The sequence below is a fragment of the Rutilus rutilus genome (assembly GCF_951802725.1).
Source record: "Rutilus rutilus genome assembly, chromosome: 16".
Classification (NCBI taxonomy): domain Eukaryota; kingdom Metazoa; phylum Chordata; class Actinopteri; order Cypriniformes; family Leuciscidae; genus Rutilus; species Rutilus rutilus.
The window spans coordinates 28,779,316-28,806,566 of NC_140224.1; the positions used below are offsets into that span (position 1 = coordinate 28,779,316).

The 27,251-nt window shown below is 38.4% G+C and overlaps 2 protein-coding genes across 3 annotated transcripts in view; both read right to left on the bottom strand.

Annotated features, from left to right (window-relative positions):
* Positions 1 to 14,871, bottom strand: part of llgl2 (LLGL scribble cell polarity complex component 2) — a 29,566-nt gene extending 14,695 nt beyond the window's left edge. For both annotated transcript variants that reach the window (XM_084435215.1, XM_084435214.1), the window contains exons 1-4: positions 14,663 to 14,871; positions 3,252 to 3,384; positions 1,822 to 1,919; positions 384 to 465 (exon numbers count right to left, since the gene is read on the bottom strand). In XM_084435215.1, the coding sequence (XP_084291341.1) occupies positions 384 to 465; positions 1,822 to 1,919; positions 3,252 to 3,326 (255 nt within the window). In that variant the 5' untranslated portion in view covers positions 3,327 to 3,384; positions 14,663 to 14,871. The remainder of the gene's footprint in view (positions 1 to 383; positions 466 to 1,821; positions 1,920 to 3,251; positions 3,385 to 14,662) is intronic.
* Positions 14,872 to 18,922: 4,051 nt separating this feature from the next.
* Positions 18,923 to 22,556, bottom strand: galk1 (galactokinase 1). Its single transcript, XM_084433618.1, has 8 exons — positions 22,225 to 22,556; positions 20,965 to 21,154; positions 20,513 to 20,632; positions 20,169 to 20,304; positions 19,882 to 20,063; positions 19,630 to 19,780; positions 19,263 to 19,425; positions 18,923 to 19,117 (listed from the first exon to the last, which is right to left on the bottom strand). Exons 1-8 carry the CDS (start codon positions 22,393 to 22,395, stop codon positions 19,046 to 19,048), a joined length of 1,185 nt encoding a protein of 394 aa, XP_084289744.1. The 5' UTR covers positions 22,396 to 22,556; the 3' UTR covers positions 18,923 to 19,045.
* Between the last annotated feature and the right edge of the window lie 4,695 nt (positions 22,557 to 27,251).

A 27,251-nucleotide genomic window follows, 5' to 3' on the forward strand; every position in this document is an offset into this window, starting at 1 on the left:
CAGGCATAAATCAGAATTGAAGTAAAATGAAGTGCCTTTATTTGCAGAACAAAACTTGTAAAGAAATAAGGTATTAAATTCACTGTGAATTATCCAAAAATAGTCTGCCTGTCTGTCTATCTATCTATAGTATCCATCTATCCATTGCATCTATCATATCTATCGTATCTATAATTTTTTGTGTTAAAATAATATATACAGTTCTTGATATAAAATGTCTCATACCATGGTATAATATTTTGCTGATATTTTGAAACAGCAACCTCACCCAAAACCACTAATTACTCATTGGAAACCAAATCCCAAAGACTGGAATGAAGTCCAAATTAACATACACCAAAAAAAAAAAAAAAAAGAACTTTGATTAAAGCTCAATGCCGTACCTGGTTTGGCAGGAAGTGCACCTGTGTAACTGCCGCATTCTCGTCGTGAAGTCCCATGAACTCCACACCTGGAGCTCCGTACCTGAGAACTGGTTAAGGAAACACATGGCAAACACACAGCACAGAAGAGTGAAACAACTTGGTTTTGTGGGGGTTTAAAAGTCAGACAGAAGCGAATCATTAGGTGCACAAGCGCATAGCGCTGAAACCCTATTGAATTGTTAGGATTTTCAAAGATCAACCTAAAAGTGATCGGGCAAACCAAACCAGAGACCCTAATCGCCCTGATGATGGCGCAACATTGATCAAAAGACATTGACTCATAACTCCTAAACCGTTCATCGCAGACTCAAGTATCTTATATAATTGGAATCCTTGGCTCAAGACGCTTTTTTGATAAATGATCCAATGATGATAAATGCTAAATTATTGAATATTACGCGATTTATCATGCCTGCATGCGATATTCTATCTTATACTGTAAGATAGATCTCCTTGTTCTGAACTACTTTGCCTCTAGGGCCACTGCTGTCAATCAAATCATTTGCTAAATATTGGAGATTATTTGAAAAAACTACTTTTGCGAACTAGTCCTAGGTTTTACGCTCAACCTCGATAAAACCACTACAGGACAACTCTTTGGACTCTCTAGGGTCAATTAGTATCTTTTTGGATAGCTATACCAGGGTCATTTAGCTACAACAGGCGTGGCTAAGTCTACCCAAAAGCCTGTCAGTCCTAAACAAAAACTGAGAACTAACTTTGCGAAATTAGGTGAGCATGTGCGACATATGACTCTAAAGAAGCATGCAAACTTTTATGGAGATTGGCCAAAAGGCAGCGCTATAACTGTTAAAAAAGTGTAAAATGCTATATTTCGATGGCAAATCACGATATGCCTGAAAATGGTCTTTTCATCTCTGATTTATGAAGAACTCCACAAAATTAGGTGAGCACATGTGATGTATGATTCTAAATAAGCACGCAAACTTTTATATAAGATTGGGCCATAGGTGGTGCATTAATAGAATAATGCATAATCAAAATAAATCAAATGTATATAAAAAAAAAAAAACAGGCATGTAATGGTGGCCAAATACAAGTTACTCATTTCTATTTCCTCTTCAGTAATGACTAACAGAGAAAATTGCGCAATAGTATGGGAAAAAATGTTTCATGAACATGCGTTCTCAGCTCTACGCACTAATATAAACTGTTCCGCCTTTCAAAGTACCTGCATAATGGGTGTGTACGATTGAGCCACTATGAGAACAGCCACGCTATGAGCTACAGGAAATCTCATCATGTCACACTGTAGTCACTCTGCCCTGAGGATTCAGAGACAGGGGAATGGAATGTGACTGAGTGGGATAATTTTAGTTATGCACAGACCAAATAACCCAAAGAGTGGTAATGTCTTAAGGTTGTTGTAGGATACAGTTTGATTGCTCCTGATCTGGTACCGATGGCCAGGAGCTCCAGGCTGGGGCTGAATCCCAGAGCGCTGGGCTGATGGGGGAAGCCATGTTCTACAGTCTAAAGACAGGACAGAAATGAGAATGAAATGTCACATATCACACCAAGACTCTATTGTACATAATCAAGGGCTCTGGTATAAGTGGACTACACGGGCAGCTAACATTTTAAGACATCATAGTCGTACATAGTCTGTTCCAAAATGGAACATATTCAGCGAGCACAATAGCACTGCCTTTTAAGACGTCTAATTTTGAGCAAATTATATAGCAGCATCGCATGTATCCTCCACAGAGAAGGCACAGTTTTACAAATTGTCACAAAAAGCTTAGGGTGGGGAAATCCATCCAAAATGTAGGGTTGCATGATCGATTGGAATAACACATGGCTCAGTGTGATTATCAAATTGCAAAGGCTGCGATTTACTTAAATATAAAAGAGTCAAACACCGCTACGTTCGTTTACACGCGAGCAGCTCACGCTCCGTTGTTTTCAGTGTCTCCGAGCAGCTCGGTTCACAGTAAATGCTGCTCCGCATGAATTAATTTCAGCATCTGCTCTGAGTTTGGGTCACTTATAATATGCATTTAGGAACGTAACGTGTGCCAACCATCTTCCTAAACTTGTAATGAGAAGCGCTTATAAACTCTTTTAAGAAAAGAGAAACTTTAAGGCAGGGATGGGGAACGTCGGCCCTGGAGGGCCACTGTCCTGCAGAGTTTAGTGCCAACCCTAATCAAACACACCTGAACAAGCTAAACTATGTCTTCAGGATCACTAAGGCTACAGGCAGGTGAGGGTTTTTTTTCAGGGTAGGAGAGTACTGTAAAATACAATTATTATTATTATATTATTTTTATTTTACAGTGAAAATGCGATATTCCTTTTGTTTTATTATATTTTAATTTATAATTATTAATTTATGATATTAAATAATTACATTTAATATCATTGTTATTTCATAGTCATATTTATATATAAAAATCACAAAAATTTGGGCCAAATTTCACAGCCCTACAAACAAGCACAGCAAACCTGGAGCTTTACAAATAATAATAAATAAGGTATTTTAAATTTGTTTGTTAATTATAATAAAAAGTCTTTGCTCTGTGACAAAACATGCTTTGTGTGATGAATGCTATTTCTATGACATACAGAGTTTCCCGCTATCTAGACAGAAGACTTTTCGTCACTTAGGAAACAACAGAAAGCAAGGAATAAATAAAATGGCACTAAACTGCTGAAAATTAAAAAAACATGTGTGTGTGTGTGTGTGTGTGTGTGTGTGTGTGTGTGTGTGTGTGTGTGTGTGTGTGTGTGTGTGTGTGTGTGTGTGTGTGTGTGTGTGTGACAGCAAAACAAACTTTCTACAGAAGATGTGTGCTTGATCACCTTGTTGAACTGATAGAGATCCTGTTTGTGCTTGTCCCTCTGAGACTCATGCCCATGACGCCTGAACCTCTTCATCGTCCCTGGACGAGCAGGGACCTCACGCTGCCCTCTCTCACGGTTTCTCCTCAGCCACCTGACAAGAAAGGAGGGATACAGGGCTGATCAGACGAAAATAAAACCAAACAATATGCTTATGAATAGCGATGACGACAACAAAAAGGAATAATCAAGACTTAAAGCAGTGGTCCACCCAAAAAAGAAAAAATTCTGTCAGCCTTTACTGCTCTTTACAACCGTGGTCACCATTCAGTTTCATTGTATGCTGCAAAGGAGCATTTTTGCTGAACATCATCTTTTGTGTTTGGGGCAACAAATTCAGCCATACAGGTTAGGAATGACATGAGGATAAGTAAATTATGGCCACTTTTATTTTTGGGTAAACTATCCCTTTAAAACACACACAAATTGAAGCATTAACAAAGGGTGGACAACTCAAACAGACTTTCTAAAGGGTTATGTGTGTATTCCACTGAAAAAACAATGGATCTGATAGGATCAGGAATTTCAAGGGAAGGCTTGTGGGCTGTTTAACTGAAACTTCACCCCCCTCACCCCATATTTCTGTCTTTCGCTCTCTCTGCCCAGCCCCCGCAGGGAGATCGCGGACCTCTGCGGTCCTGACTGAAGCAGCTTTTGTTCTGAGCTGAACGCTATAACAATCCCTCCCCTCATCTGAGCAAACAGCACCTGATGAAAACACCTGTTGCTCTGGGGAAGCCGAATCAGAATGAGACTCTTTTAAATGGACAGAGAAAGGAGGGGTGCTACCTGCTTTCCATTAAAGAGACCACTCAGACTATAACAATACACAATAACCTGTGAATGGACGGCGGTTTCTCTCACCCGGCCAGAGCTTGAAACAGTTTGTATTTGTTGTGGGTGAAAACAGAAAGATGCCTTTGGCTATTTTGCTTCTTTTACAGACCATTACAAACATCTACCATAACCAATGCAAGCATCCTTATTACTATGATAACTTTCCACAATGCCTTGGCATTGTTTGCACAGGTAAATACATCACACACTTTCTTCAGGTTGGATTTTTTTAAATTAAATTAGGGGCTAATATCAAGTTAGCTAAATTTTTGGGCATAATACACCACCATTCAAAAGTCTGGGGTCAGTACATTTAAAAAAAAAAAAAAACTTTTACTCAGCAATGATGTATTAAATTGATCAAATGTGACAGTAAAGGCATTTATAATATTGCGAATAAATGCTGTTTTTCTGAACTTTCTACGTATCAAAGTATCACTGTTTCCACAAATAAAATAAAAATCATTTTTCCAGCATTGATAAGAAATATTTCTTGAGCACCACATCAGCATATAAGAGTGATTTCTGAAGGATCATGTGACACTAAAGACTGGAGTAATGATGCTGAAAAATCAGCTTTGCCATCACAAAAATCAATCAACTTTTATGGTTACCGTTGTACATTTTAATAAGGGAAAGCAGTGCTAACAAATGTGTGTACACACACAAACACACCAGCAATTCTGAAGGAAAAAGGTGAGGCTACCGGGACACAGCGAGAGAAAACAAGAAGAAAACAAACACTGAGTCAGAGTCTACGATATTGATTATTGACAGTAAAAACAGCATCAGAGTGACATATTCAGGTAATGTTTACTTCACATCACACTAGAACTCCCCTGAGAACGTGTCTAGACAAGAATAATTTATCACACTTTCTGGAGGTGATCACATCAGCATATCAACAGGAAGAGGGACCCTTTCCCCTCCATAAATCCTTTCCAAACATAACCTTCTCAGTGAGTCAGTTGCCCTGCTCGGCTCAGACACATATTTCTGTGATTATCACCACTATTAGCCAAGAACGTTTAGTCATCAAGCATGTGGCTACAAATGCTTCCAGAGAAGGGAAAGAGCTCTGATTTCCTTATTTTTAGGACCAGAAATCCAAGGGTAACAGGACCATGAAGGAACCAGCCAAGAAACTAAACAACAAAAAAAAGAGACAGTCTGTAAAGCTTAGCTTAAGGGACAATGGTAAAGTGGGAGGTCTTCTACTTAAGAGTAAGCTAGGCTTTATGAGGGAAAACTCTCAGCGGGAGAGCTGGAATGGAGTTAAGGAGGGAGAAAAGCAGCGATTCATTCAGAAGAAATAAAGAGGCCAGAACAATCTCTGAGCAACATATTGATCAATGGGACTCCTTCATGAAGCAGCTTCAGTGAATTTTGCTCTCCGAGATCAATTTTACACCTCCATCCATTTAATCCTGAGTTAATTAGAGGTAGAAAAAAAGTTAACAACGGTTTGTTTTGAATCCTGCTGGGAGGAATTATGGCGGAGGTGCATGTGAGAGCACTGATGTGGGAGTAGTGGCTCTAGCTCGTCTAAATTAGAGGTAGGAGGCATGTGTGGAGAGTTCATAGACTAAGGAGAATTGGTATGTGGAACTAAGCAGCCGAGCAAACAAAGAAACTCACTGTAATCAGCTCAAACATACAGGAATATAAAATGGCGTGAGACATTAACAAAGGAAGTTAGTATTGATTAGCTCTAAAACTGAGGCATTCATTTAATACATAGAAAGAATCAACTTAAAGGTGTCATATTATGAATTTTTTTTATCATTTTAATATGTTTTTTTGAGGTTCACTTAAAATGGTAAAATGTTTTTTGCACACACACAATTTTCTAGTACCTTCATTCTGACCCTCTGAAATGACCCGTTTTGTCAGTTGAAGTCTTGTCAGTAAGCGGCCACTGTTATGATTGGCTATCGTCACTGCATAGCAAACACGCCCACTCACTAGTGCACGCGAGTAAGTGTTTTGAAAACATTATCCACATAAAACCGTCATTTACAGACAAAGCATTATTAAATCATTCACTTGCGGTTTTGTGATGCAGCTGCTGTCACTGTCAGATACAGTTGGCTGCTTCATCTTTTAACAAAAGTTTCTTTGCAAACTCTCCATTACACTGTGCCTCATTTACAAAACAAAAATGCTCAGAACAAACATAATTCTCTGACGTGATCCGGGACACCATTCAAATAAACCATCCACTTGTTTCCGACGCTGGGATCCTTCTGAAGTTTGTACAGAGACGCAAAGAGCGGTTTAAACTGGACTCAAAGCAAACGTTCTTTCACTCTTCCACAGATTCAAGTGCGTGGAGTATGTCAGAAACTGAACGCACTTGTTGTACACTGTATCCAGTGTAGACACATCAGCGTCAGTGATTATAATGGGTTCGATTTGCTTTTGACTCACATCCAGCGAAGGCAAATGTCAGCCGTTAAGCGACATGCAAATGTATGTGTGCCTGTGTAACGTCACAGGTAACCCAATATCAGAACGAGCCATTTTCGGAGCTTGATTAAAGGTATAGCGGAGGATTTTCTTTTTCCGGGTGGATCATCAAGACTATTGGTCCTCCTAAGTGTCAATCATTCTGGTGATATGTTTACGTAAGGCCGTCGTACGTGCTCGTGCTCACGATTTACACGATGGCGTGCGCTCAAAACACAGGTTGGGCAAGTTTCTACTCGACAGGTAAAGTTTGGCATGCTATTTGGAGAAATCCATTTAAAATCATATATATATATATATATATATATATATATAAATATATATATATAAATATACATATATATATAAAAAGAATAAAACTTTAAGTATAACATTACTTCACGCCACAGAAAGTTAGTTACAAACTAACTTTAACCATGTTAAATAAATGAAATAAGCCCCTTAATAAGTATAAACTAACATCCCAAATTTAAAACAGATCTCACCAATGGCTGGTGCAACCCTATACCCTGGTCCCTTCTACAATGACAGTGTAATGAGGATTTTAAGGAACTGCTTTATCAACTGTGAGTTGAAAATAAAATAATTCGAATTGCTTAGAAAAGTGAAAGCACACATCTCCTTAACAAGTCACATGATTTGAGGCATCATTCATGTCAGTATCACAAAAAGTGTGGAACAAAGTTATGCCCAGAGTTACGGGGCTTGTTTAAATATCCACTAAGAGAAAACAAAAAAAGCATTTTAAACTAAACTTAAGTCTGGTTGGGAAGCTGAATTACTAAAGTAGGTATAAACCCTCAATGCCTTTTTTAGAGAGCCCATTTTGAAAGCCCTGCGGTAAACAGTGATACTATTGAAGAATCGATACGCTTAGAGATTCCTCTGTTAAAGGTCATGGTGAGGGGAGACGTGATATTACACAAGCACGTCATCATGTTTGACGACTACCTCGTTGAAGAGTTACTAGCCTAGGACTCACAGCCTCAGGATAGCAGCCATAAAACAGCACCCTATGGTCAGAAGAGGTCGACTGCTTTTTAGTTTAAAAACAGCCTGCGCACGCCCACAGTAAATTCGAGACCGACAACACTCATTTCATGACACAGCACAACACAAACTGAGCCGAGCTGCCAGATCCAAAACGTCCCGCCCTTCTTTACGGTTGTTATTACAGTAGGCTACGTATACTACTCCTATAAATGACTTCTATTACTAGTTGCACAAAACAATCGTTAAAAAGACAAGCAACAATTCAGATGTTGAAGCTTCAGATTCTGATGGCCAGTTTCAGTAGAGCAAGGTTCCACTTCCTCATGACTTCATGAAGTTACAGAGGTGTTAAAGAACAATAGTCTCAGAAGACAAGAGCTCACAACAACAGACCTGCACCTAAAATCAAATCAGGCTTCAGCAAAACAAAGACATTGAAATTAAAATGAAAAATATGAATGTGTGAGAGGACAAAAAAGCACTACTTATTAACTCATTCACTTATACAACCATTAAAAAATTTGGGGTCAGTAAGGTTGCATTTCTTTTTGAAAGAATACTTTTAATCAGCATGGATGCATTGAATTGATCAAAACTGACAGTAAAGACTTTAACATTGTTCTTGTTTGAATAAATGCTGTTCTTTTTAAATACTATTCAAAGAATCCTGATAATAATAAGAAGAAATGTTCGTTATTAGAACGATTTCTGAAGGATCATGTGACACTGGAGACTGGAGTAATGATGCTGAAAATTCAGCTATGCTATTTTAAAATGGATTAAAAAGAGAAAAGAGATATAAAGAAATTGTAATAATATTTCACAAAGAAATTGTAATAATATTTCCCAATACTATTACTGTATTTTTTAATCAAATAAATTTTTCATTAAAAACTAAAAAAAAATCTTACCAACCCTATAACTTTTTGAATGGTACATACAGTATACACATAAATAATACAAATAAAATAGAACTAAATAATAATTAAATTAAATCTATGGTATTTTTGAATCGCCCATATTATCATCTTCCAGGTAAAAATTAAGTCTGACTGCTTAAAAAAAAAAAAAAAAAAAAGGAAAAAAAAAAAGTACCCAATGAGCAATCATAGTGCAGCCTCAGCAAGTACGACTAATGAATAAAGCAAGTTAGATTTAAACCTACTTTATCTACCTGAAATACTTCTCATTGCATCAGATAAGGAGTTTCAGCCAAACATTACTATAGTGACATCACTACATTCTCCGCATAGCATCCCACAGGAAACAAAGATCAGAGGAGAAGGCCAGATAGGAGAAACCTGTCCTGACTCGAGCGTGGAACTGTCAGTGAACTCTCACCATAGACGTTCTCCCTCTGCTGCATAACCTGGTTCCACACAGCACGTTAAATATGTCATGCCTGTCATTTTGGGAAATCGAGGAATTGCATATCCCATTTTTAGACTCAATATGGGGAAAAGGGCAATAACGAACTAACTAAAGGATATTTGAGGTCAAGAGAAAGTCAGTCAAGTACAAATAGGTCAAGCTCTGCAATAAGCATCAGCTGCACCCTGATTGAGGGTGAAAACAGTATGCAAACACAATGAAAACCAGTTCAACTGCCACATGATATGGATGGAAATAATATACTATTGGGAAAAAAAATCTTTGTTTTAGGACACTACGAGTCAGCGTCTTCGTTTTTAAATAAACACTGACACTAATGATTCAGGGCGCAACAATCAGAATTGTTTTTCTGCAGTAGTTTAGACATGCACATATTTTCGCTGGCCTAATCATTTATTCCTGTGATGCAGAGCTGAATTTTCAGCATCATTTCGCAATAAAACAGTTGTGCTGCTTAATATTTTTGAAAACTGTGATAAAAAATTCAGGATCCTTTGATTAATAGAACCTTTGAATGGTCCTTGGAAAGTCGTTTTTACTTATAAAAAATAAAATAAAAAAAACATTTATGTTTTAATTAAATGTTAAAGGGGTCATATAATGCCATTTTTGTACAAGCTGATATGATTCTTTAGGGTCTAAATTAAAAGTTTGTAATATACTTTAATTAAAATTCTCATTAGTATTGTAAGAAAACTCATTTTACCTGGTCAAAAACAGCTGTGTTTTCAGCACGCCGTTTAAGTGCATGTGTCTTTAAATGATAATGAGCTTTGCTCACCCCGCCCCTCTGTTCTGTGCGTACACCGTAACACAATAACCATAATGCGTTGTTCATTATAAACGTGGGATTATGAATTATATTGAGAACGTCGTACATAGAAAACATGCCGTAATGTACCCTGAGTGTAAACAGCCGCATTCATCGTGAAGCGTGCAGCAAGCGATTTGCAAAGATTAATATAAAGGTTAATAAAACGTTACACTCACTTCTTCTTCTGGAGGTGCAGCAGGAACACGAATAGTTGGTACCGATCCTTTTTTCAGGAGCAGCTTCTTAGCAAAACCAGCTTTATATTGACCTCGTTTATAAAGCAGTCTGGTCTGTGAAATGATTCGCGCAAACATGAAAGCATTGACGTTGATCGTGGGGAATATATACTCTTCGAAAACAAACTCAGCCACTGCGTCTTCAGCGGTTCGGATTTAGGAACATCAAAATGACTGCCGTGTTCCTTATTACACCCAAGAACAGAACCCCACAATCGCTTAGACGCCATTCTGTTCATAGACAGTGCTCCAGCGTATCAACAATGACTGAGCCGGTCTGCGCGGACTATGATTGACAGTTCGGGTCTGTGTTGAAACGCTGCTGTCAATCAACAATCGTGGGAGTGGCGTCGATTTTGTGACGTCACAAAATCGAACGGCATGATTTGAGACGGGGGAAAACATATAAGAAGATAAAAAAAAAACACTGGATGGATTTTTATCATTTTATGATGGTTGTGTACCGGCACTGCCAACACACATTTCAGTACAATCAACTTGTAAAAGTGCATGTACCATTATATGACCCCTTTAACAGTTCTTTACAAAACATTTTATTATTAACATTTAAGTTTTATTTATATACATACATACATATCAAAACAAAGTATTTTATTATGGAATTATAGGAAATTATGCAGCGGTATACCTGTACTAAAATCACAACAATAAAACCCAATACATGACAGACAAAAAAAGAGGGTTGTCAAACATACTGGTACTACCGGTACTTAAAATAAATAATTAAATAATTAAAAAATTGTTCTGCAGTACCGAATACTTGGTATAATCAGTACCCACTGATAGACGCTGCTTTCAAACGCTCTCGTTCATGTTTGTTTTGAGCGCTCTCTGAACATCAAAGCTTTCTATTTACAAGCATTGGGTATTGTAGCCAATCACAATCATACCTTTTGAGCGTGTGAACGCAATGGCCTATCAGAGTTGCTAGTCAGTATTAATCAGAATTGGCTGAACACCGCTGAAAACGCACGAGGCTTTGTTTTGTTCAACCACACACTCTCGAATCCTTTCATTATAACCAACAAAGTGTAAACGATGTAAATAACGAGATTCATTGACCAAAATAGAAAGCTTTTTAACAGGGGTTTTCGCGGGAGTGCAGACTTCAGTGAGCTTGCGCTTAAAGGAGAACTCCGGCCAATTTTAACATTGAGCTCATTTTTTTGTACATTTGGAGTGCTGTCAATACAGAGAACAATGACAAAAATACCTGTATTTACATCCTGTTTTCGGTCGAAGTCCAAAGTAGTCGATTGTCAAGTTCACGCGCGTAATCATAGGTAACTAAACCTATGGGCGTGAACTCGGCAATCGACTTCTTTGGACTTCGACCGAAAACAGGATGTAAATACAGGTATTTGCGCTGGCTTAAATAACATCATTTTTATTCTTATCTTTCACATCTACTGCAGTCAGATTCACTCGTGTTCACTCCGAAGGAATCACTCACATTGGCTGTGCACTTGTAATGACACATCAAGGATATTAAGAGGCTAAAGCAGGTTTACACATTGCCCCATTGAAGTCAACAGGGTGCAAATTTTAAAAAGAGGATAACACGGTGTAGGCAACACCGATTTTTGTCGTTCTTCTCTGTATTGACAGCACTCCAAATGTACAAAAAAATTAGCTCAATGTTAAAATTGACCGGAGTTCTCCTTTAAGGCCTATTTATACTTCTGCGTCGAACTCACGCCGTAGGCTGTATGTAGCACGCGTACCCTGACTCTCCAAAAATGTAACAACGCGTCAACTCTACGCAGACGCAAGCACTGTGATTGGTCTGCTAGGACCGCTCCCTTGGGTTTCACGTGCTCCCTCTGCACGTGTAATTGCGCGTCAACGCGGACAACGACGCAGAAGTATAAATGAAAACCAACGCGTTGCCTACAGTGTAGAGGCTCCGGCGTAGGTCCGACGCAGAAGTATAATGAGGCCTTTAGAGACTGACAGCCTCAGTGATGCAATGATGGACAGTGATAACCCATAGACGAGACGAAACAACATTTTTTAAAGAACTTAATTCGACAGTTTTCGCTCTGGTACCAAAATTAGTACAGAGAACCAAATTATTTTAATGGTATTAGTACCGACTACTAAAAAGGTTGGTACCATGACAACCCTATCTACAAATGTCATGCATAGTGACAACAGTACAGGCCCTGGGCCTGTGTGTATTCTGAGGCAGTCCATACTGTCATAAAAAAAAAAATATCGCAGCTACCCAATATAGCAAAGTCCATAATAAGTAACTTATGACCAGCGGTTAGATCATAGACAGTGCATTTTTATCTGGTCAAAAATGTCCATCCTAGTCAGACATCCAGGAGACAAAAGTTCATAGTGCTTAAAAGAAGAACAGCTGAAGAGGATGAGGAAGTGTTGGATGAACTTCCTCTCTTTCTTACTGGTCATTGTAAAGCTGATCTCTCCCTGCATGCTATCACCCACGCCAACCGTCCGTTGCAGTGGAAGTGAGAAGCCTTTGTTTACCTTCTCTTCCTCTTGGTATAAATGCAAAAAAAAGATCTTGTCTATGGCTACAGGGTGTGTCCCAACACAGGATGTCAGTCCCCAGACTCAAGCCTTTCCTGTCTTCTCTGAGAAACGTAAAACACACATTTACACCCAAACGTCTCCAACTGACATCAGACTGATAAAGCAAGTAAAAGGTAAATACAGAGATGTAGTGCCACCACATCTACAACATATGTGTAGCTCTTCAATTGACCAACTGCAACAAGTTCAAGTTCTCGGGAGCACAAATACTTAAAATATGAATTTATGGACATGCGAATGAGCAAGAACATGAGCGCTCTTATAAAATTGTGGCCTCATTAGGGCATCAGCTTCAAAACAAACAGGTGTCAATTAAGTCAATTTCCATTAAAAAGTTTGGGGCTGGTAACTTGGTATTATTCCAAAATAATGTTGAGGATGTCTCTTATGCTCACCATTTATTTGATCAAAAATACAGTAAAAACAGTAGCATTGTAAAACGTAATTTTAATTTATAATGACTTTTAAGATTTTTTAAGACTTTTTCTTTTAAGATATTGTAAAATGTCATTTCTGTGATGGCAAAGCTGAATTTTCAGCATCTTCACTGTCACATGATCCTTCAGAAATCATTCCAATATGCGGATTTGGTGCTCAAGAAACATTTCTTATTCATTTTGTTTGGATTCTTGAATATAAAGTTCAGAAGAACAGCATTTATTTGAAATAGAAATACTTTTCTGTCACTTTTGATCAATTTAATGCATCCTTGCTTTATAGAACTTTACATTTTTCATAAAAAAAAAAAAAAAATCATACTTTTGGATGGTAGTGCGATTGATACTTTTCTCTGAATGTGCTTTGTGCTTCATTCGCACAGTATCCGTCTCTGACGCGCGCATTTCAGATCAATCCTTGTGTCAACACAAGCATGGCGGGTTTGAAACGAAGTCTAGTTTTTCCAGGTACATTAACAAAATTTTGTATGTGTTATCTGAGGTCACACTGAACAAGCACTTTGCATTGGCTCTCCTAAGCCATACGTTACAAGCGGCTTTTGAAAGAAATGGCCCAAGATTAATTGCATGTGATGCCAACAGTCCTAATCACACTATGGCACAATAGTTAGTTGTGGTTTGCATCAATATGTTTAATCCATAAATTAACCATTAAGGTAAATGACGCTCTGCAAATGAAACATGACATCAGGAACATGGCTGTGTGTGAAGCAACATGAGAGGCGGAGGCTTAATCACTCTCGATTCTCAACCTGTCAGACCGGTGGGACAGCCATCCAGTAATCTATGTCAAGGACAACCAATTCCCCAGTCCTTTCCAAAGAACTTTAACCTTACACTCAAACTGCAATAGAAAATAATCATGCTGGCCACATCCACACCTTTTACTTTAATGTGTTCTTTATTATCCAGCCTACCCAATAATAGCACCATTTAGTGGGTCTCTCAATCTGTGTTTGCAGGTCAAGTAACTTAATGCACTGTTACTTAACTTTTTTTTTTATAAAAAGTGAGAAATCTGTGTATATATAAAACAAAGAAAAACAGTTCTCACTAACAAAATAAATGGTCAGTGCCATTGAAACACTTGTAACCCATTGAAAATACAGTAACAGTACGGGACAGATAGTAACCAGAGACCTAACAATGCATTCTGTTCTGTCTTTCAGAAGGATGCAGTTTCGTGATAATAAGGGCAACAGCACAGAACACGGTCAGGGCTAGGTGGTGTTGGTTTCGTTTTAGACTGAAGGTTATTCATTAGTTAGGTTAATAACACTCGAAATGCAAAAGAAGAGAGTCAACTACATATTAAAGATAAGTCTGTAAACAGACAGTGTGCAAGTATTCCATTATTATAATAACATATGTTAAGTTCATGCAGAGCTGGAAGTTAGAATTCACTGCTTGTGTCTTAAAAAACCTAGTGAGATTCTTATCTAGACAGCATTTATGGGTCTCATATGAACATTTGTACGTTCGCAATCTAGCCAGCCCAGTAGGCTACGTTTTGAGAGAAACATCCATACAGTCGGGTTAGTGGAAACACCTGTGGCCGAACAGCAGTCGACGGGCCCGGGCAGGACTCACCTGATTCACCGCGGCCTGATGTCCCGGCACTGTCCACGATTCAAGCGGGTTAACTCGATTATCCTGAGGTGAAGAGGAAAACTACGCCGGGCGGTGAAGGAGAGCAGGCTCGATTTATGTTTACCTCGGCTTCGAGGTCTGTGTATGGACACAGTGGCGGAGGATTATCAGAAGTGTTTCCTGCTGCTCTTACTGCTGATTTGCGCTCTGGCTCCTCCCTGAACAAAACGCTTTCCGGGACAGCTCAGTATGCGGCCAGCAGGGGGCGCACACACTATAAAACTCAGAGCACACTCTCTAATGACCCACTAAAATTGATAACAAAAACAATATATCATATAAAATGCTGTTTCTGTTTATTTTAAACACTTGAGCTTATTTACTTTTTTATTAAGTAAATACACAATAAACACAATGGTAATTAAGTGCTTTACATAAAAACGAGAAAGAAAATACAAGGTATTAAAAAAGTAAGAACCAGAAATAAAAGAATTTAAATTAGAATTGATTAGCAGGAGATAAAAAAAGATAATTAAATGGGGTGCACATAATTAGTCAATAAATAAATAAATATCTGAATTAGCTACCATTTGTACAGTTAAGTTCTCAAACTTTTTAGAGTATCGTACCCCCTAAGGCTTTTAACATCCTTCTGTGTACCCCCTCTCTGCAGTCACACCTCTTTCAGTAAGGGGGCATATTTGCCCCCTTAAATCGATTTTTCCAGTGCATTTTTTACCTTTACAAATTCCTTTATAAATAAATAAATAAATAATGCGTAAAAAAAAGAAAGAAAAAAAGTTCAATAGAGAAATATGCAATGATGGTAAAAAATGACTCCGGCACGGACACCACCGTCTCCGGCACAAACACCAATGTCTGCGGCACAAACTCCACCGTCTCTGTTACGGACACCGACACGGACACCACCGTCTCTGGAACGGACACCAACGTCTCCGGAACGGACACCACCGTCTCCCGCACAGACACCACCGTCTTCGGCACAGACACCACCGCCTACGGAATGGACACCACCGTCTCCGACACGGACACCAATGTCTGGCACGGACACCAACGTCTCCGGCACAAACACCAATGTCTCAGGCACAAACACCAATGTCTCCTACACTGACACCACCGTCTTCGGTAAGGACACCAACGTCTCCAACACGGACACCAACGTCTCCGACACGGACACCAACGTCTCTGGCACAGACACCAACGTTTTCGGCACGGACACCAACGTCTCCGGCACGGACACCACCGTCTCCAGGAAGGACACCACCGTCTCTGGCACGGACACCGACGTCTCCGGAATGGACACCAGCATCACCTGAACGGACACCACCATCTCCGGAACGGACACCATCATCTCCGGCACGGACACCAAAGTCTCCGGCACGGACACCAAAGTCTCCGGCATGGACACCACCGTCTCCGGTAAGGACACCGGCATGGACACCACTGTCTCCAGCACGGACACCAACGTCTCAGGCACAAACATCAATGTCTCAGGCACAAACACCAATGTCTCCGACACGGACACCACCGTCTCCGGCAAGGAGACCAACGACTCCAGCACGGATACCACCGTCTCTGGCACGGACAAGTGCACGGACACCGCCGTCTCCGGAACGGACACCAATGTCTCCGGAACGGACACCAACGTCTCCGGCACGGACACCACCGTCTGTGATGTAATTCCTGATATAAAAAATTGCCATTGTTACTAGTAGAAATCCAATTCCAGATATCAATAATTATCATTTTAACTAGTGAAAATTTAATTGTTGATATCAAGAATTCATATCCTGGAAATGAATAAAAGTTAAAACGGCTTGCCATACTCCTTGACGACCACACTTTGACATGATTGGTTACATATGGCTCTGGTTACATGGTAGTTTTTGACGTTAGAAACACCAGCGATTTCAAACCAATGCTGCGTCTCAATTCGCCTACTTATACTACGCCATAAAAGTATGTACTCTTAAATATTATATAATCTATAATAGCATTAAACACGCCAATTCCATGTTTCCTCCAAACAATATTTTGTTAATTATCAAGACATGAAAGGTGAAATGACCAACATTTATTAATTGTGAGAATTGAACTGGTCACACAAACCTTTTAAATACATTTGTCCTCGGGTTAAAGAAAACTGAGGAATATTTTGGATGGCAGCCTCTCAGTTTAGTACTTAAAATAAATAATTATTAAACATTTAAAGATGAAACCAGTTTTAAGGGAATGAAAGCCGATGTGCATTCTAAAATGCAAAATCATTTGGATAAACCTTTTTTGATAAAACATAGTTTTTCTTAAACAATGGTTGAAACGTGAGGATATTTTGAGGATGTTACCATCAGGGCCGTACGCAGGGTTTTCTAAATACCAAGGTCCCAAAAGTGATCTTGCTAGGGGGGTTCGGTGGCATGCTCCCCCGAATATTTTTTTGGATTTTCATGATCTCGACATGTGCATTTTAAGGTGTTTGAAGGCCCAAAAAAGTAGCTTTAAAAGCATGTCAGTGGGGAGTAGCATAAATGATTTTGTCAAGCAGATAACAGATTCTTAAACATGAGAATCAGTTTAAATGTCGCAATGAATGATCCACACTACAAAATGGAAATGCAGAATATTTTTATGCTTATTCTTGACAATACACAATCACATATTCAACACGGAAATGGCCTTAGGTAAAATAATTCAAGGATTATTTTGCATAGATGTTACATTTCAATCAAATGCCAATGCAATCCTTCTGTGTCCAGAGGCATAGGAGCAATTAGTATGAGAATCAAAGATCAGTTTCAGCTAGCCTTCTTTTTCTTTCCTAAATTAATAAAATGACATTGGAATTCTGGAAACTGTAAAATCACAATAAAAAAAATGAAAAAAATAGTGATTACAATTCTCCCACAATTCTGAATAGACAAAAAAACACAAAAAATTTAGCCTACTAGAGGATCTGGCATAATGTTAGTTGCTGCAAGCTATTTACAAAACCATTTTTAATTGATTTGAATGATTTTTATATATATATATATATATATCAGTTTGAATCAATTATAAAGATGTCACTTGTTTCATTACTAGATGAATCAGCGTTTTAGAACAAATCTTTTGAATGAATGATTCAATGACAAGTACATTTTTTAACAGTCACTTGTCTCCACCTACTGGTGTCACATTGTAATCGATACAATCTTTATTTGAAGCATCAAGTTACTTTCAAAAGGTGATTTACTCTATTTTGTTCACTTCTATTTGAGATGGGGGAACTGGTTGTCTCCCTTGGTTGCAAGCCTGTAGTTAGGGTTTATACATTGGGGGGTTAAAGTGTGAACCGTTTAACGGGGTCCCAGGAAATGCCCCCTTGTGAGGTTTATTTGTGTTTTTTGCTTTATTTTTGCAAAATGGGAAATGGCCCACACATGCAAAGTTGGTTGATAATAATCACTTGTTTACAAAGTGCCATGGGAAGTCAAACTATCATTGCTTAAAATGTTCTTATACTGAACATGTTAGTTTCCAGTCATTACTTGGATTATCTTTTATTTTCCCAATAGGCATATCTGTCATGCAGAACACATTTTACACACAAGGAAAACCAGTTGTTTAGTCAATAATTCAAGAAGGTCCATACTTTAAAGCTCTTGATTCTAACTTGTACTTGGCCTTATGAAGTAGTTCTTGTAATTGTTTAACAGAGCATGTGTTATACAATAAGGATATAATTACAGGTAGACCATGGCTCACATTTGAACTTTTCTTTCTTTTTTTAAAAGTCTATTCCCTTAACAGATTATTTATTATAAATTCTACAACGAGTTAGTTAAAATTTAGCCTACCACAATAAATACAATAGAACTTGATAAATTATAGTAAAGGTGGTCATGAGAAGTTTAAAAAGCTTGCAGTAGGAAGTTTTCCCCTCGTTTCATCACAGAAATCCCTTAATTTCCCTAAAATATTTTTTAAATAATATGAACTGGAACGCCGTCCCTCCTCGGAATCCACTCCCATTTCCCCCCATTTCCAGCCCACACCCCCACTCCATTCTCATTACCGCAATGCTACTGAAAAGTATAATAGTACAAATCATACATATGACATAAGTATGTACTTGCTATATATGCTATACTTTTTAAGTATAATAAAATTCATTTTAACAAATTATTTAATATATTGTTTAATTGAATCTCAAAAAAAAAAAAAAAAAAAATTTGGTTAAATAAAGGCAAACACAATTCCTTTTATTACATAATTGCTTTATTACATAAATGCCCTTTATCTGATTCTAAATAAGTATGAGCTTATTAATGATTAAAAAAAATTACATGGAAATCCAATGACTGGCTTAGCACTGGTTAAAAATCATAGACTGAAAACATGAGCTCCTTCTGATGGGGTAGTGATGAAGAAAGTTGGAGATCCATGATATTTCTCCTGTAAATACACAGAAAAACGTATAGTGCTAAGTTATCATACAAATAATCATATTTCCTAAAATATTCAGAATACGCAGTTCAGCCATTTCTTGGGATGAAATTGTCATAGAAAGATTCACAGATGATCTTAAACTTGTAAAAACCTGAATGTGTTTCACTGCTCTCTCCTTGGCATAAGCCTGAAGCAATGTAACTGTGCATCCACCGAACCCTCCCCCTGTCATCCGGCTCCCGAACACCCCATCCACCTCCAGTGCCGCCGACACCAGCTCGTCCAATTCTGGACAACTGACCTCGTAATTATCCCTGAAACAAACAATATCAACCCCAATCAAAGAATGCATCATTAAAAGCCATTTAACTGGCAGTTACCCCCACCTATCGAACAAATGGGTAAAGCAAACAACATTTCAGTCACTGAAAAGTACTTCTAATCTTGGGATGTTTTCAAGGATTTGACTTCTGTTAGTCTTCCAACATGATAATCTAGCTTCGATTGTAGATGTTTACCTAAGAGAATTGTGGCTCTCCACCATCAGCCTCCCAAACTCTTTGTAATCGCCTCTCTTGAGCGCCTCGGCAGCTTGCGCTGTGCGTTCGATCTCCTCAATCACATGACGTGCCCGTCGGTATGTCACACTGTCAAGTCGATCCTTGGCAGCTATGAATAAATTCAGATTTTCACGAAATACGTATATTTTATTATGAAATGACCTAGATTAAAGACATACATTATGGTGCCAAAATCTTTCTTTATCTTACCCTCCAAATCTTGCAAAGTAGCCTCTCTTAGACTTTTCTTGCCCAAAACGACTGCTGCGTTCTCACATTGTTTTCGTCTGGTGGGATACTCGCTCCCTGTGAGCGAATGTCTAATGTTGGAATTAGTGATCAGGATTACAAGTCCAGGGTCAGCTAAAGGGACAGCGGTGGCTTCCAAAGATCTGAAAAGATTGCATTTAATTTTTTTTGTGTGTGTAAATGAGCAACTAAATTGAACTGATCCATTCTAATCTGACAGAAGAATATTGATCGGCAAATCTACTTACCTGCAGTCAATGAGCAATGCATGGCCCTCTTTACCCAGAACAGACACAAACTGGTCCATGATGCCGCAGGGCACAGCAGCATGAGTGTGTTCAGCCTGCTGACAGGCCACTGCCTTTGCTACCTGATTCCCATCATCTGTGGAGGGGCAGAAATTATGTTCACCAAGGCTGAATTTATTTGATCAAAATGAGTTCTGAAATGACTTTTCCCATTATTTTTGGAAGGTGCAAAGCTTGTGGAAACATAATCATAAACTATCAATTACAACCTCAGAACAGGTCTGTCTTAAATGCTTTGTATCTTATCAGGCCAAATAAAAAGTGTGTGACTCTGAAGTGATTACCTGGACATAACTGCTGCAGGAAGGTGTACACAGCCACTTCAAGTGAGGCTGAGCTGGAGAGTCCGCCTCCTAGTGGCACACTACTGGCTATTACAGCTCTAAAGCCAGGGATGGGCCTTGCTGTGTAAAGAGAGGACATGATGAAAGCAATACTATTAGGCTTGATCAGGTTCAGTTAAGAAATACATGCATGAGATAAATATGCACTCTATTCTGCAATAAGCATATGTTCAATCTATTGTTACTTTCAAGTAAGACAACAGTGTGCTTAGCAACTATTCTGCAAGTGTTGCAAGTATTGGAAACACTGCATTAAAAAAAGTTAGTCGAAAGACGAGTTCTCAGCATGGGCCCCTAGGGTCACATTTCATCCTGGAGACAGACTAAATGTACACATCCTCATTACTTCCCTTTTTGCCAGATAGACAAAAAAAATAATCGCAAAAGATTACCTCTGTAGTGCTGTACAACCCCCTTTACATAATTGGCCCAGTTTGGCTGCCCTCTTAAAAGTGGGGTCAGTTCATTAGGGAGATCAAAGTCCACCATCTTTGGCTCATCAGCAGCTTCAGTCAGAGTTACAACACAGCACTTCTGGCCTGAAGTTTTGCTGCCCACCATAACGGTCACCATCGGCAAGGCCTGCAACCATTCAAACAAACTTTATAACTCAGATTGTCAGTGCGTAATTGCTGGGTTTGATCTGAGAAGAACATATGTTTGTTCTTATAACTAGTTCCTATTAATGAGGAGAGTTGGAAGTGTGTAAATTGATCACACTTGTCAATCTGTTATCTACAATAGAAGTAGGCCTATCTTCAATGATGTGAAAGGACAATCCATAATTTCCATTGTTCAGATATCAGTTCTGCAGGATAAGGTACCCTGTATCCCTGCAATTTATGCACGTCATAAATTTTACATAAGTCTCTTTGCATTAGAGCTGGGAAGTCTGATTCATTCCGGGGAATCGGTTCTTTCAAATAATTTGATTCAAATGTTCAGATCAAATCAAGACAGTATAATAATAACGTCATCACAAGCTCCATCAAGCTTAATTTCTCCTTTACTTTTTTATTAATAAGGATGTTGCAATTTCATGAGCCCCACTTCAGAATGTTGTTTCCATGATTAAGCTCATAAAATAAATGTATAACATAGTTATAATTTTTCTCTACACTAGGCTATACAACACTAAAGTGTATTTACTCAATTTAGGCTACTGTCTTGACTGAAAAGAGTTAACCAGCTCCTTTTTGAATGTGTTATAAATGAATAATAGAATTACTGCACGACCAAGTCGTAGTCTAAACATATTTTTTCTGTACATTTTAGTTATAACATCATTCTTGTTGGCTCATCGGTCAAATACATAGCCTTTGCTTCAATAATGTGTCAGTGAATTAAACAATTTAGTCCGATTGCATTTCCCAAAAGCATAAAACTCTTTGACTGAACGAATTGACTGATCGTAGCGATGGATCTACTTAATGGATCTAGGATTGTTTTAGGGAAACGCAGCCCAGACCGGTTCTGTGAATCGTTTGAACTGAATCATTCACAATATTCGTTTCACATCACTTTGCGTCAAAAGAATGTCATAAATATTAACACACAATTACTTTGCAACATATTAATTATTATTTTTTTAAACAACAACTTTTTTTACCAACACTTGCTGTTAAATAGGATTTAATCATGAAAGTGATTACCATTGGGAGGACAAATCCTTCATTGTAATCTGTGTGTTCTCCGATTAAATTCACACGTCCTGGGGCGCAAACTGCAACATTGGCATTTTCCCCGTCAAATGTTTCCCGGTACGCACGACAAGCCTCAGAAACTAAATCTGCGACATTTTTTATAGGACAAATGTTTGTCATTGTGGCGCAATATTGCAGTAACTTTAAGTTAAAAGGTAGGCCTAATTATGTTTTCGACAGATTCCTGTAAATTGAAGCCATGCAATTTATTAATCCATAAAATTCGTGTAAGGAACAGAAACCAGAAAGTCAGGGTCATACTTCCTACAATGGTCGTGATTGGTGCAAAAAGTCACATGACACGTTTTTCAACACGCTGCAGAGTGTTCGTGTTCTTCTAACCAGTGAGATATGGCAAGCATATCCATGAAATTTCATTACAGACCAAGATTGAATTAATAACACATAACTTAGACATGCACATACAAATAAAAGGTTTTAGGTTATATTTTATCAAACCATATTGAAAGATTATTAAATATTAAACCATATACAAGTTATTGTCTTCATGACTTTTATTATTCATTAAATATTCTTAAGTTTCAGAACTGAATACTTCCATGAAAAAGAGGTCATTATATCCTCTTAGTTTCAGAACTGAAAACTTCCATGTTAGACCAAAAACAAGGTGAAAGATCAACGCCCACTTTATCACTGCAACTTTGGCCCTGCCCACTGGCGTGTGTTAGTGAGATGACGAGGGGAGGACAGCTATACAGGATCACTGGACACTTTTTTTTTGACATTATACTTCCAAAGGATCCTGATGCTCCGAATGTGGTTATTTATTTTCAACAATGTGAATCTCTGAGTCGAGCATTGAGCACTAAATTCACTCAACATATGTCTGTGATCGGCTACAATGCTCATCACTGCAAGTGCAACCTTTCATGCCAATATCTAAATATAATAATATAAAGCTATAATCAACACTTTTCACGATTAGTTAACCTTGAGAGCTGTAATAGTAAAAATGTGCTAAAAGTGAGAGAGTTTCACTGTAATAACCTACTATTTTATATGCAAAAATGTTAGCCAGTCACAGCAGTGGGCGTTTACACTGAAGTCTCACAGCAGACACGCGCCTTCAAACAGAGAATTCAAATCAGAGGGCTGAAATCAGATCAATCAAATGCCTTTTATTTCTAAATTATGACCATTTTTGATGTAAAAATCATACTTAGCCTACATTATAAGTGTACCAAGAGAAATATTATAAAACAATAAAACAATGCAGTTCATGACCCCTTTAATGTATCTTCTGACCTAGACTGCAACAAACTAATATTGTTTTGATTAAGGCAATGTATGTTACATAATACAGATATTACCACAGTGTGCTGTATATTAAACCTGTCTGTAATATTGCTGCGGAAAGAATCACACTTTTGGGGTTATTTGTGGTCTGTTGAATGTAGCTATACTTTTTTTAAAATGCTTTTACACTTTTAAATTTCCTTTTAATGATTGATGGTAGAATGGTGAGTAGAATACTGTCATCTCATTGTGACTTTTTTATTATTATTATTTTTTATTATTATTGTGTTCATAGAGTGAACATTTCACTGATTGTTTACAGTTTAACGGAAGTTACACTCATAATTCGTACAAAGCGCCATTGGGTGTAGGAAAAAGGAGGATGGGGGTTACATTAGTATTTCTATCATAAAGCATGCATAAAACAGTATAGCCTATAACACAACAAGCAATATACAAAACAGTAGCAATACACATGACCTGGGGGGAATTGGATATGATCAGTTATTATGGGATGAATATAGTATCAAACCACGTGCAAGCACTATAATCCATGAACTTGATAAAGGTTGTGGATATGTTTTACTATCTAAAACCAAATGCTTTTCAACTTTTCAACTTTCAACAAACCTCATCACACAAAATTATATAAATACATTCAAAAATATATACTTTACACAATTATTGTCATTATTATTTCACCCCGTCATTTGAAACCCATTTGACTTAAAAACAACAACAACAACAACAACAACAACAACAACAACAAGAGAAATACGGAAAACATGATATGAACTTGAAACGATGAGGGTGAATTAATTGTGACAGAATTGTCATTTATTGGTGAACTGTTCCTTTAATAACTCGTGCTGGTTGTCCCCCTCTAGTGGACGGATGATGAATCGCACGTCCTTCAAATTTGTAGAACACTTTTAAATGTGTTACTATGTTATCTCTAGTCTTGTAGATGTGTCAGACAAACAGAATAACTATTTAGATGTTATCGTATTCATATTTAGATTAGTGGTTGATTTATGTTGTATATTTGTTTAGACATTCTCCAGGTGTTGGTTTTTTTTTATTATTATTATTATTTCTGGACTGGTTCGTGTAGCTTTACTGCCACTTAATTAAATCATGGGATTTGATTTGGAATGTTATTTAGATCAAATATCCACATCTATACTGTAAAGTATGGTTAAACTTCATACTTTATTTCTCAAAAAGGGGTTGCAAAGTGCTAGTAGATTCTGCTAATCTCATCTCAGCCCCTCAATTTCAGAAAAATTAAAACAAAAGAATTCATTGAATTTGTTTTTAACCTTCTGTGAACATTTTGGTTCAGTTTACAGAATCATTTCCCAAGTGCTTTATTTTACTGTAGTGACTGTAACACTGTATCAATGCCAAACACTGTCGTTTGTGCCAAATACTGAAACTCTATTTGAGAAAATAAATATATTTTATTTATTATTATGATGTTGTCATATGCAACCTTTTGAAATGCATTACTTGTGAGGCATAGACGTTATCCCCATCCCTCTAGGGGTCAGCCACCTGTTTGTTTTTTCGTTGTTTTTTTTCTCCGTTGTTTTTTTTATATATAAATACAGAATCCTAATTAAAATGTGTTTGATTTAAGCCTACATTTCAAAATTTTGTGTCATAAAATGTATTGTTTTTAATATATGTTGTATGCACGGCCGCAGCGGAGACATAATTTAAGCATAAAGCATAACACGTACAGACTCCGTGTAGGCCTATGATTCGCTCTTTTGTTGTTCTGTTTTCTTTCAGGATCAAAAATACAACAAATGAAACCGTTTATCTGTATTTCCGACTGATTAGAACTATGCATATACACTCACCTAAAGGATTATTAGGAACACCTGTTCAATTTCTCATTAATGCAATTATCTAATCAACCAATCACATGGCAGTTGCTTCAATGCATTTAGGGGTGTGGTCCTGGTCAAGACAATCTCCTGAACTCCAAACTAAATGTCAGAATGGGAAAGAAAGGTGATTTAAGCAATTTTGAGCGTGGCATGGTTGTTGGTGCCAGACGGGCCGGTCTGAGTATTTCACAATCTGCTCAATTACTGGGATTTTCACGCACAACCATTTCTAGGGTTTACAAAGAATGGTGTGAAAAGGGAAAAACATCCAGTATGCGGCAGTCCTGTGGGCGAAAATGCCTTGTTGATGCTAGAGGTCAGAGGAGAATGGGCCGACTGATTCAAGCTGATAGAAGAGCAACTTTGACTGAAATAACCACTCGTTACAACCGAGGTATGCAGCAAAGCATTTGTGAAGCCATAACACGCACAACCTTGAGGCGGATGGGCTACAACAGCAGAAGACCCCACTGGGTACCACTCATCTCCACTACGAATAGGAAAAAGAGGCTACAATTTGCACGAGCTCACCAAAATTGGACAGTTGAAGACTGGAAAAATGTTGCCTGGTCTGATGAGTCTCGATTTCTGTTGAGACATTCAGATGGTAGAGTCAGAATTTGGCATAAACAGAATGAGAACATGGATCCATCATGCCTTGTTACCACTGTGCAGGCTGGTGGTGGTGGTGTAATGGTGTGGGGGATGTTTTCTTGGCACACTTTAGGCCCCTTAGTGCCAATTGGGCATCGTTTAAATGCCACGGCCTACCTTAGCATTGTTTCTGACCATGTCCTGACCACCATGTACCCATCCTCTGATGGCTACTTCCAGCAGGATAATGCACCATGTCACAAAGCTCGAATCATTTCAGATTGGTTTCTTGAACATGACAATGAGTTCACTGTACTAAAATGGCCCCCACAGTCACCAGATCTCAACCCAATGGGCTTTATGCACAGCTGCACTACTTCCTGAACTTCAGGCAGGTCCTTTGTTTCCTGTCTGCCATGATTGGACAAACTGATTAATCCAGGTGTGCCTGACCACCTGAATTAATCAGTTTGTCCAATAATGGCAGACAGGAAACAAAGGACCTGCCTGAAGTTCAGGAAGTAGTGCAGCTGTGCATAAAGCCCATTGAGCATCTTTGGGATGTGGTGGAACGGGAGCTTCGTGCCCTGGATGTGCATCCCACAAATCTCCATCAACTGCAAGATGCTATCCTATCAATACGGGCCAACATTTCTAAAGAATGCTTTCAGCACCTTGTTGAATCAATGCCACGTAGAATTAAGGCAGTTCTGAAGGCGATGTAGTATGGTGTTCCTAATAATCCTTTAGGTGAGTGTATATTCATAAATCAGTCAATTTTGTATTTTATTATGAGATATTTTATTTTAATGTGATCAGTGACTCAATTAAGCACTGATGGACCAAAGAGCGCACATTTCGCCGTGTTGCACAGGGAGTTGGGCCGTTTCGGAAAACTATTATCATTTGATCAAACTCGAAGAGTAACCAGCGTAATGTGACCAGGGCGACGGCGTCTTTCCTTTTTGAGGGACAGAGTTTGCTGGAACTGTTACGGAATGCACATGACGCGCACGGCTGGCACTTCTCAGAACCGATGTTTTTACGCACGCGCAGATGAACCAAGCTCAGCAAGGCCCTGAGCTCACGCCCTGCTCCGGACAAGTGACCAGCTTCTGTCCGACTTTAGAGCGCTCCGTGGATAGACTACCCCCCTACTGATGATGGTAACGATGAACCAATAACAGCCACGGAATGTGATGGATAAGGCACATTTAAACTATTTTA